Source organism: Cyanistes caeruleus, chromosome 17 (assembly GCF_971803275.1).
Source record: "Cyanistes caeruleus chromosome 17, bCyaCae1.hap1.1, whole genome shotgun sequence".
Classification (NCBI taxonomy): domain Eukaryota; kingdom Metazoa; phylum Chordata; class Aves; order Passeriformes; family Paridae; genus Cyanistes; species Cyanistes caeruleus.
The window spans coordinates 10,064,369-10,076,259 of record NC_141717.1 but is presented as its reverse complement, the minus strand read 5'-3'; the positions used below and the strand labels follow the sequence as shown (position 1 = coordinate 10,076,259).

The following is an 11,891-nucleotide window of genomic DNA, read 5'->3' as shown; positions in this document are numbered from 1 at the left end:
CAAACTCTTCCTGCTGCAGGCAGAAGGTTTTGCTGTCTGTGAACCAACACCAGCCCCTGCATGAAGCAAAACCCTCACTAATTAAAACAGGGCTCTGATTGTGTGTTACTACTTGTGCCTGCAGTGGGGGAGAGGAGCTGTTGCCATAGAGGTAGCACACACAGCACTTACAAAACTTCCCTCAAATATTGGATGCCCTAAACAAGTACAGTCTTAAACATTGTTTATCATCATCATTATAAGGATGCTGGCAAATAATTACCCTTCATTGTAGCTAGGATTACTACTCTGCTTTCAGACTACATGGTATCAGACACATCAGTAATACTTAATAATCCAGCCACAAGTTGAGGATTGCAAAAGGAAAAGCAGTTTTATTTAGTTTTCAACAGGTGCCACTAAACATGGAAAACAAGTCAGGTTTTCATGTTTTGCAATGCACATGCTCATGAAAGATTAGGTTTAAATTACATGCAAGAGACTAAATTCCTTCACACTTTACAAAACAGGTCTGAAGCAAATAAAATGATTGTACATGACATTTACATTAGAAAGAGTATGCTAACAGTTGTAGCTTCCGTAAGCACGTCCACGTTCAGCCCCTCAGCCAAAAGCTGCCCCACAGTTAGGGCATCTTCTCTGCCTCAGTGCAAGGCAGAACAGAATCCCAATTGGAAAGAATACAATGGCACACAAAACACCAAGACAGGTGAAGGTGTCCTCCAACACGCCAACCCTGCAAAAAGGGAAAACAGACTCAGTCAAGGACACTCACCAAGCCTGCCCCCAGATCACCACCACCACCACCCAAATCACGTGCTTTGGCAGTCATGAGAAACCACACCATTTTATAGAGCAAGATAAAGTACAAGGTTTGGGGCTTGTTCCTGGTTTCTACTTCTCAAAGCTGATTTCTCTTTACAGCTGTAGAGGAATTATTGATGTCACCTGGCTCCAGCTGATTCCCAGCTCAAAACAAAAATTTTGTTTCAGCACAGTCCTATGACATCAGAAATTTATCTCCATTTCAGTCCCTCACTCATTTCTGAAGCATCTCCCAAAATGAAGACAGACAGTAAACCAGAGAATTCAGACTTTAGAAATTTGTGCAGTTACATTAAATAGTCAAGATTTGAAGTTTAGCAGAACACTCGAACAAGATGTGTCCTCCCGGTACAGTGAAAGTCAACACAAACAGAGCTGAGTGACCCTGAAGTGCAGGCTCTGAGCAGGGTGCCAAGGCCAACAAGCTGCTGTTTCCCTGTGAGCAGCCAGGGACAAGCTCTTGGATGTGCAAATAGAGCAAAGGAAGGAAGGCACAGGCTCAAGAGACCATTTCCTTGCAGCAACTGCCTGAAATATTGCAACTTGATTAAACTTGGGAACCATTCCCCTTCCCCTCAGCCATCATCAGAAGCCAAAGGCTTTTCCAAGTGTTCTTGATATTCTGCTGCTTACGCAAGTTCATGTTCCCCTTAAGCTTTCCCTCACTTTAATGCACTTTATTTCTGTTTGCAGAGATAGAAGTTAACTCTCTAAAGAAAGAAAATAGAAAATAAAGGAACTGTCAGGTTACCATTGATCCCAGCAGCAGCTTTATCATTTAATGTCCTCGGATAATGCTCTTTTAAGGCAACTAAAAAATGGAGACAAAGTTAATATCAGCACATAGATTCGAGTCTCAGCACACAAGTGTCCCACAGCTCAGACCTGTGCAGCCTGTGCTGGACACTGTGGCCACTCCACAAACTCAGCATAACAGGAGCTGTGGGGAGAGAACAGGAGGCTCTCCTGAAGTGCTCTGGAGCCATGGGGAGAGACAAGAGTAGTACCTGCACTACTGAAACTCTACAAAACATGGTCCAGCTGTGAGAAAAAGGGTCGGATCTGAAGTCCTGAGGAGCGTGTCTTGAAGCAGAACACTTCTGCAGAGCTCATCTCTCACTGTTCTAATCTCTCTGGGCACACAGATATTCAAGAGTAATCTTGCATTGTTTGTGGCAAAACAAAGTGCCTGCCCTGAGAGCTAGAGCTCAGGGAAGTGCCATCTCCTGGGAACACTCTGCTACTAGAGCTGGAATGCAAAGAAACTCGGGATCATTGGGACCAGACCAGTTACAGATACAGGGGCAAAAAGGACACTGCAGTGTTCAGCCAGAGGTGTCAGGTCTGGATGAAGCAGCTGAATTTGGCAATTTGCACTTGGGAAATGCTGACCACCCTCAGAGCAAACAGAAACCAACAGCACAGGCTCAGGAGATGAGGCCTCTCTTTTTCCCCTGTCCACAGGTTAACTCAGTAACACTGGATGTATAGAGAGGCTCAGGAATATGCTCGTGTTTTCTGAGTAATTCAAGATTCAGTTTTCACACTGCAGATCCACCCAAGACAACCACAGCCCCTTTTCCAGGCATTTCAATGACATCACAAGTAACATTATTTGGAAAATGCACACCAAGTACAGTACACAGCACATACAGCTGCTGTATTCCTGCCCTGCTCTGCTGGTACATTAATGCCTTCTTTTCCTTCCACGCCCACTGAGCACTTCCCTCCTGCAGGCATCCCTGCTTCAGTACTGTTTCAAAATCTCCTCCTTGTCTCTTTACAATTCCTATTCAGTTCCTGCCCTGAAACCTACATTTGTGACAAGTAAGCTGGCGTGCTTAGTTAAGAGTATATATAAGCAGTCTACTGATGTGATCTTAAAGAATAAACATACTAATCAAACACAGAGGGATCAATTGGGCTACTGCTGGTCAGCCCCAACAGGGATGAGCACAGCCCAACCCATTCCAATCACCTCTCTTAATCAGTTTGCAGGGCCCAAGTCCATTGGTCAGCACATGTCCTTGAAACTTTAAATAGACTTTATTTTAAACTCCCTTCCCCCTAAACAGAGTTACTCAGAAGAGTTTTGTGGTAGTTAAACTAAAACTTTAAAAATTGCCATCCAGATTCAACACCAGATCCAGGGAAAAGGCCCAGAGAGGGGCAAAGGAGGCACTGCTGGGTCAGCACTGGAGAGGAACAGGGACAGCCCAGGCCAGCAGCAGAGCAAGGCAGGGCACCTGAGCTGTGTCTGCTTGACCTCCACACCGTACCTGTTGTTTCAGAGCTCCTATCACATCCAACAGTGTGATTACAGCATTAGCCACACAAACACTTCTTGGCTTCTGCTGATTTATGTCAGCACCTAATTTTAGATGAACACTTACCCAACCACTGCTTAGCCAGTTACTAAATTTAAAAAAAAAAAAAAACCAAAACTTTTTATAAGGGAGACCATAAATATTTTTTGCTTGTCTATCTTACCTGAGTGGAGTAATTAGAGACTCCATATTCAAACTGTGGATTCACTAACATAACCAAACGTAAATTTTCTTCTACAGCATAAACCACATAAAAGCTGATTATAACTACACCACTCCCACTCTAAAAATAAAGTGGAAAGGTTTATTTATACTGCAAGCAGCATCTTGCATTTAAGCTATAACTGCAGCTGCCAGCTCCATACAGTAAGGTCAATTATGCCCACCAACAAGTACTTAAAATCAAATTGTTTTTCAGATAACCTCTTCAAAGTAACTCTTAAAACATTAAGATCTTAAGTCAAAGCTCAGGATGAGAGGGCCGATAATGAGATCTCTGAACACAGCACTGGTCTGATTTAACACGTGCATTTTTAGACTTAGCACTACATCACAGTATTTAAATGTGGGCTTATCAGCATTTTTTAGACCTTACAAATACATTCAAAGGGTCACCCCAGGTAATCAGAGACAGGCTGATTACACCACAAGCTCTGCAAGACATGAAAAGAAACTGCACTTGAGAAAACTGCTATCCTCCACACAGATCACTGACCAACCACTGGAATTTTCAAATCAAATCCCATCTTCTGCCACAGAGGTTGGTTGAGTTTCAAAGTTTAGATTTGAATGAAAACACCAGACCAGGGACAAGCGTGGACTATGGCAGCTGCATGCTAAATTTTTAACTTTGAACATACAAACAAAACCAGCCAGAGATTCTTTATCATCTCCTGGCTAATGCAACAGCACCAGCTATGTTCAGAATGTTTAAATCTCACCTGCAACTGAAGAACAAAAAGAATTGACAATTACATATGGGACTACTGAGTAAGCACTGGGTGTTTACAGTTTTAATTTCTATGAAGAGAGGTATCAGCTCCTCCAGCCTCAGCTGATAACATCTTGAATGGTTGTTGATCCATATCACAAGAAGCCCAAATCTCTATGTAGCCACTGGCTTGCCCTCCTCAGCACAAGATGTACATATATGTAAATGCAATTATCCTTAAAAATCACTTCCAAGTAGGAGGCATGACAGTATTTACAGATTTATCTGAATTTCCTTATGCTTTAGGCTTCATTTCCTATACAGAGGCCTGGCTGCAGAAGCAGAGGAATCCTGGCAATGGGAGCAGCCTGGCTATTTGTCTGTCTTGAAATGCCTCCAAACCACCAGCCTTTGCTGCTGCAGGAGCATCACTGCTTTAAACCCAGTTCTAATCAGGAGATGAGCCTCAAGACTTCACACCAACAGCCCAGCCTGGCAAACAAGGCTGAGCACACCAGTCAGAGCTCTCTGTGGGGTGGATACCCAGCAGGGTGAACACACTGAGCCCTGGTGGGGCTTTTCCTCCCTTGCCTGCACACTCAGCCCAATCAGTATTGCTGTGGTGACCAACAAACAAGGGCAGCTCCCTCCTCTCTCCCAAAACAACTCATTGCTGCAATGAAATCCTAACTATCAGACAAGTATTCTTCAAGACAAATGGTGACTCTAAGGAAAAAAAAATTACTGTAATTCAGGGCCAGTGACAGACTAAGCATTAGAGACCAGATTATCATTTTCATAGTCTCATTAGGGAATACATCCCTGCTGTGCCTTACTTTTCTAAGAAATGAGACTTTATGAGATTAATGTGTTTTGACTATTGCCCGCACATCTGGTCAGACCAGTGGAACAAAACCCCTCAGAAGCAGCAGAGCTGTGCTGTTCTCATTTGGGACCCTGCTGCAGGCTTATCCCTCCTCTCTGCGGGGCTCAGCCAGCAACTTCCTGCTCAGCAGCTGCTGTTAAGCTGGGAAAAGTCCCAGCTCTCCCAGTTAGGAATTCCAAATGGCACTTGTGGCATTTGCCCAAGTCTGCTGGATCAAGGCTTTCTTCTTCCCTGTCCTCCTCACAGCACTCTCAAAAAGGTATTGCAAAGTTTGCTTCACTCACAAGTTTCAAAAGGACCTCCAGCTTGCTGCTGGAAATCAAAAATCTTCAAGTTTGCTCACACTATCAGACATGCTCTCTAAACAGGTGTTTTGCTGTTGCCTTTTTTTAAAGTCCTTGCATATTTAAGCAGTGAATGTAATTAAATTATATCAAAAATACTTACATGAAGTTTAAATATAGTTGTGAATAACTACAGAAAGTCTGCATCTTTTATCTGCTTGATAAAAGCTACAGCTTGAGCTGCCTTTGTTATCAAAGCCCACACAGCATTTGTGACTGAAATAATGAAAGAGCAGAAGACTGAAATTTGGAAAGACTTGACCACCTAAGTGCATTTTTTCTAGTCTATTCCCTCAGGAGACATGCGTGTAATTGACAAAAACAAAATTTCTACCAAAACCTGAGAAGTTACAACTTTGTCAAGTAAAAAAACGAAACCAATAAATAAAAAAACCCCACCACAATAACAAACCAAAATCGCACCTGGAATGCTGTAAGACACATTAGAATAAATACAGGTTTAATACAACTTGTCTCATCTTCCAGTTTAGGAAGAAGCTTCAGTGTTGGCATAATTTGAGACCCACTACGATGCTGGTGAAGCAGATGCACTGTAGCTGTCAGAAGAGAAAGCTGCAGCAATGTGAAGCCCTTTCCTTGCTCTTTCTCCCAAGCAATTGAATTCAGCTGAAGAGTTAAATAAAAACCCAACAGGGTCCATTACAGGCTCTCTCCCAGATTTTGAAGGAATTGGCTTTGCAATCATCATATCAAGAGAATGTTTTTACAGTTTTTCAAAGGAACTTTCTTCTGTTAAATAACAGGAAAGCAAACATTCCTGAGCAGTTAGTTATCACCAACAACAAAAGACAGAGAAAAAGAAAATGAAAGTGACCATAAGTAAAGCAGCCAGGCTGAATTCTCCAAGCTAAAAAGATAATTTCACAGCAGGAAATCTAAAGTCAGTGCCTGTAATGACTCAGTGTGTACTTGGGAACATAGAACAGTTCAAAAGCAGGACTTGGCCAAACCTTAAATGTCAGCTAGAAGCCATAAAGCTGACAAGATTGTGCAACTCAGTTTAATTCTCTGTACATCAGGGCTGGGAGAAGAACACACACTGAGACAACAGGACTACAACCACCAAGGACGTTCTGAGAATGCAAGGAAGGATGGAATACACATTAAAACTGAAGTCTGTAACTAGAAAGCAACACTGACCACTGCGGAATGAGCTCCATGTAAGGAATAGCTCTAAGCAAGAGGCACAGCTTGCAGGACAGGAGAGTCATCCCTCAGATGGCAGCAGTGCTTCAGAGAGAGAAGGGCAGGAATGCAATTACCACTCACCACGGGCATATTACCAACTTCAGAAAGGCTACTTCTGGAGATACTTTGTACTTTTTATGACTAAATACCATTAAAAAAAGCCTAAAGATCAACTGTACTGGAGCCAGCTTATTAACCCCAAGATCTCTCATGACTGCAGTAAAATAGACACCAATTCAAATAACAGACCAATACTGTGTATTTCTCCTCAACACCATATATTTTAAGTTGGAAGTGGTTTTTATTTCAACATGCATCAGCAACATGAATGCACGTCATAGTGCAACAGACTGCTTTGTATTTCTGATGGCAGAAATTCTCTTGATGGCCTTTAGGTTACTCCATCAGTTACATCATTCCACAGCCACACACAAGGCTCTTCCTCGTGATCTAAAGCAGATGGACTAACAATCATGCACCATCAAATCAGGAAAGTAACAGGACAACTGACCTGGTAGTTTAATAACAAAGTTTTTTATGTACCATTAAAGTTTTTAATATTTTTCAGTGCCCCTTCAACAACTTTTCTGTTCTGGACAGTATTAAGAGTTTAGCTGAATATTGCATTCATCATAAAATAGGTTTCCAGGACATGAAAGTAAACTAGAACTGTGTTTAAGGTCTTGAAAACTCAAAGAGGATTGAGTTTTTTCTCTAAAAGTAGCAGCCAGTGTAACCTTCCAGAATATGAGTCCTTCAGGCTCCTATGAGTATTTCCAATATTATGCTTTTCACTCAGCCTCCTTGTCCTTTCTCCTGAAGTAATACACTGTCAATTCCACAATACTCAAAAACCCAGCAATCTGAGATTTTTCCCTGCTATCTTGACACTTGACTCCCGTTCAAAGGATAATAAGGAACTAACACATGGTAATAGGGCAAAGGAGATTGACGCACCATTACAAGATACAGCTACTCATCCTTGGGATTTAAGATTCAAGAAGTGTTTGGACAATGCTCTCAGGCACATGGTGGGATTCTTGGAGTGCCCTGTGCAGGGCCAGGAGTTGGATTAGATGATCCTGATGGGTCCCTTCCAACTCAGCATATTCTATGAACTTCCAGAAAAAGAAAAAACAATAGCAAAAAGAGTCTATCCATTTTAAGCTATTTCCAAGAGCACTTCCCCAGTGAAATGCTTTGAGCTATCCTGGGGTCAGGGCCAGAAGGTCTGTCTCTGTAAGCACACTGCCTGCCTCTCTCCAAGCCATGTACAACATCTGCCCTGTCTTCTGGCTGAGCTACAGCATCAGCATGTTGATGTAACCACTCAGGTGGCAGGATCTACCACATCCTCTGAACAGCTCAGCACTTGCTTTCCCCTGTTTAAAACACACACCTTCTAGACCAATAGCTCTAGCTGGTACAGGTTTTTCAGCCTTAACTAGTGGCATTTCAACAGGCACCTGTTTTTACATAACACCACAGGATACTTCTTATTTGAATCCACCTTTGAAGGCCAGGTATTGACTCTCGGACAAACACCAACTTTAACACTTGGGCTACAGCCTCTGCCATACACTCATCACACACCAAACTGCTTTCACTTCAGCTACTCAGGCAGGTCTGCTTCCTACACGTTCTGGAGGGAAGGGAGGGCTCACACCTGCAGAGTATCAACTGCCTCCTTGCAAGGCATCCCAAGGGGAACTCCTGTACACTTTAACAGAGGGGAATGAGCTGCACTTGAGTCACAGCTGGCAGGCAGAGCAGTGCCTGAACTGCACCAACAGCAATCCCTCTGCCCTCAGCCATGGCCTTATATCCAGGGAAGAGAAGAACTGAGAAGTGAAAGGGCCTACGGCTGACTTATAGCATTAGTGAGGAAACTGAGTGCCTCCTTCCTTATTTATGGCTGTGATCTCCAAGGGGGAAGTTGTTCTCTTGCTGCAACTCCATGTAACAGCTGACCACTCTTTCTGGTTTTCACCACTGCAGCAGACTGACATTTTTGGTCTGGTCTATCAATTTCTCTGTTCTTCTGCAGATGAAGGACTTTTAGAGTTCTTTCGAAGCTTTAAGCCACCAATGTTTTCAGCCAATACTGACAATCACCCTGCCTGGTTTTGCACAGTTTGGATTGGGAATGGGAACACACACAAAAGCAGAAGTTCTTCCACACTACTGCCAGAAAACCAGAAGTGACTATGGTAAAAGATTACAGAATTTCACAATAAAATCATGCTACTCACCATCACCAGCCATAAACACATCAGAAGGGACTTCCTGTCATGCTTTTCCCCAAGAACTGACCTATCTGTCGCTGAAGTGCTATTTCATTAAAAGTATCACAGATCCTCCTCCATCTTAAAGAACAGATTCATGTTTAAAGTGTCCTGTATTGTTTATAGCAAGTGTCACAAGCCCACCAGGACAAGCTCTCACTACAAAAACCAAAGCATTCCACTTCCTAGATCTTAGTGCCTTTTCAGTTAATTGTAATACACACACAAAGAAAAGCTATTGAAAACCAAGGAACCATATGGATACCTCTATCTTAAAAACCAAGACTGAGTTTAATTCCTCAAGAGCTATTTTACCTGCAGGCAGGACAGCCACCAACTACTACTACAGAAGTGGTGGTGGCAGGCTGTTGAATGATGGTGTACGTGCTCGAATAGTTTGGCTGTGATGTCGGTGGAGGAACAGCATACCCTAAAATAAGAAAAAACCTTCAATCATCACATGTAAGGCACAAAGAACAATGATTATTTACAAGTACTACGACAAAACATGTAAAACAATAAACAGGAATGTAGTCTTGATTAAGCACTTTGAGCTCTATCATAATCAGAACTGGAACACCTGGCACATCTAATAGCAAAGCCACTTCATAAAACCAAGTATCAATTTAACCATCCCAAAAGGACACTGAGCTAATAATTAACTTCGAGATTTTGTTTCAATGCTGTTGAGCACCAGAGAAAAACTGTTTAAACAATGACCACCGTTTTCACCATAGCTTTCACTTCTGGATGTCCCACTCCAGCAGACAAGTGATTTGAAACAGAATAAATATTCCTCTAGTTTCAAGCTTAAATTCTAATACTATATTATTAATATTAAATATTATTAAATTCTAATATACTAAGTGTCTAACTGGAGATTAAGGCAGGAGTTATAGGATGCAAGTAGAGAGAAATAGCGTAGGGAAAAACCCCAACTTTCAGAAAGTTTGTGTTACCAAAAGAATGAGTAATTTTAACAGCTGTAGATAGAAGACAGAAGCCTTTAACTGCTTTGTTAACATAAAAAACTTTAAATTATATTTTAAAAACTTTTGAAAGGGATGGTTAGATGTACGCAGTGTAGTAAAGGCATAGTTTGCCCAGTTGTAATCAATTTTGAGCTTATTTCCCAGGTTCTCAGACTTTCTTTGATCAAGTTATCCATTGGTGAAGTCTCACAACCTCACAGTTCAAACTGAAAATAACCACTAATACCTGTACTGCAGGAAAACAAGCTTCAAGTTATCAACAGGAAAATCAATCTGTAGCCTCAAGGTTCAACTCAAAGACAGGGGTCTGTGTCTGCTGTGTAACTTCTAGAACTTTTGAAGCATTCCTCTTTCTTGAGAGGCTACTTCTTTCTCTGGCAGATGTTAGCATTAATTCAGTTAACGAAAGTATTGCCTCTAAGTCACCTGCCTAAGTCTCTCCCAGGCTACTGAAGTGTATCAGAAAAAACAAACATTAACCCGGGTACAGCGAAGTGCAGGCAAAGAACAAGTTTGGGGTCTGTTTTAGTGCCAAGCACAGCCGTGGCTCTGCCATTCCTCCGCGCGTGTGAGGAATGCCCCTATTCCCAGCCGGGATTTTGGGGAGAGCACAACACAAACCCCTCAGGGGCCCCGAGGGAAGGAGGTCAAAGGGAGACGGCGCTTTGGAACACCTGGATCCCGGCGCAGCCGCCTCCCTGCGCAGCCTTCGAGCGGGGGAGCCGCGACACCCCCAGCGCCTCCCTGTGCCGGGGCAGCCGCACCGGGAGCGGCCCGGGAGTTCCCCGCTCCTGCCGGCCAGCCCAGCCCGGCTCCCGAGCCCGCGGCCCCGGGGCACCCCCGCCGGTCTCGGAGCAGGGGGGGCTCCCCAGGGGCACCCTCCGCCCCAGCGAAGGGGCATCGGGGCGCTCGCTCCGCACACCGGGGACCCCCACTCGCAGCCCCCCTCGAGTCGGCGCCGCCCGTGACCCACCTGGGGCGGCCGAGGCGCCCGGGTAGGAGTACGGCGGGGGCGGCTGGAAGCCGGGCTGCGGGGCGGGGATGGCGCCGTAGTTGCCGTGCCCGTAGTCGTAGCCCGGCGCGCCAGGCGCGGCGGGGCTGTAGGCGGGGGGCCGCTCCTGCAGCAGCGGTTTGCTGTCCATGCTGGGCCGGCGCTGCCTCGTCCCGCGGGGCCGACCAGGAAGCGGCGCCCGGCCCGGCCCGGCGCGCGCCGCCCGCCCCGCCCCGCCCGAGGGCGCCGGAGCTCGGGGGCGGCGGCGCGAGGGGCCCGCGGCGGGGGAGGGGGCGGGGAGCGGCCCCTCCCCAGCGGCGCGCGCGGAGCGGCGGCCCCGGTGCTGCGCTCGCGGCCGGTCACGAGGCCGCCGCGCCCCACGTGACGCCGCTCCCCCAGCGGCGCGCGGCGACTCCGCCGGGCGGAGCCGGGAACCCGCGGCCTTAAAGGGACAGGCACCGACACCGACACCGACTGCCCCGCACTCGTGCGCCCCGGTCAGCGGCCGTGAACACGGCCGGCAGTGGGGAGCGTGGTGCTCGGCAGTGCCCCGAGGCTCTGTCGCCAAGCCGATGAGGGATTTTTAACGCGCTCGCTCAGGACATCGCTCCTGGCCGTGCGCTCTCCCCAGCACCGGCCGGTGCCGAGTGCTCTAGGATGACCCTGCTCTGTGCAGGGCGCTTGGACCAGGGGAGCTTCTCTGGTTCCTTCCGACCCCACCCGTTCTGTGAAATGCAATCCCTGCTGGAAGCCGGCGGGCTGCGGAGGGCGAGGATGAGGTTGGTTGGTCGCAGTGACTTCTGCAAACTCTTACATCCCGCTGCGAAGAGCCGCACTTGAGTGTAAATGGAAAAAGAGCACGGAGGTGGTGGCACAGGGTAGGAATGTTGTAAAGAGCGGAATGTTTTTGAAAAGAAATCGAGGAAAAAGCAGGAGAAAACTCTGACGGTTCAAAGAAACACTAAAATTAATTAAAATAAAATAAAAATTAAAAAATAAAATAAAATTAAAACTAATTAAAATAAAGAAGCAAACACTACAGGGAGGGAGAAGAAAGCAAAGGAGATGTTGCTGCCTCCTGTACAGCAAACTACAAGAACG

General features: G+C 45.5%; 1 protein-coding gene across 1 annotated transcript; it reads right to left on the bottom strand.

The window, feature by feature from the left end:
• Positions 1-347: 347 nt before the first annotated feature.
• BRI3 (brain protein I3) lies at positions 348-11,019 on the bottom strand. Its single transcript, XM_086854794.1, has 3 exons — positions 10,773-11,019; positions 9,123-9,237; positions 348-736 (listed from the first exon to the last, which is right to left on the bottom strand). Exons 1-3 carry the CDS (start codon positions 10,939-10,941, stop codon positions 604-606), a joined length of 417 nt encoding a protein of 138 aa, XP_086710920.1. The 5' UTR covers positions 10,942-11,019; the 3' UTR covers positions 348-603.
• Between the last annotated feature and the right edge of the window lie 872 nt (positions 11,020-11,891).

Excerpts from the sequence above, each read along its gene's own strand:
- BRI3 (XM_086854794.1), bottom strand. The coding sequence starts at position 10,941 with ATGGACAGCAAACCGCTGCTGCAGGAGCGGCCCCCCGCCTACAGCCCC. Across the intron at positions 9,238-10,772 it reads GGGCGCCTCGGCCGCCCCAG|GGTATGCTGTTCCTCCACCG; the intron begins GTGGGTCACGGG and ends TTCTTATTTTAG. Across the intron at positions 737-9,122 it reads GGTGGCTGTCCTGCCTGCAG|GGTTGGCGTGTTGGAGGACA; the intron begins GTAAAATAGCTC and ends CCCTTTTTGCAG.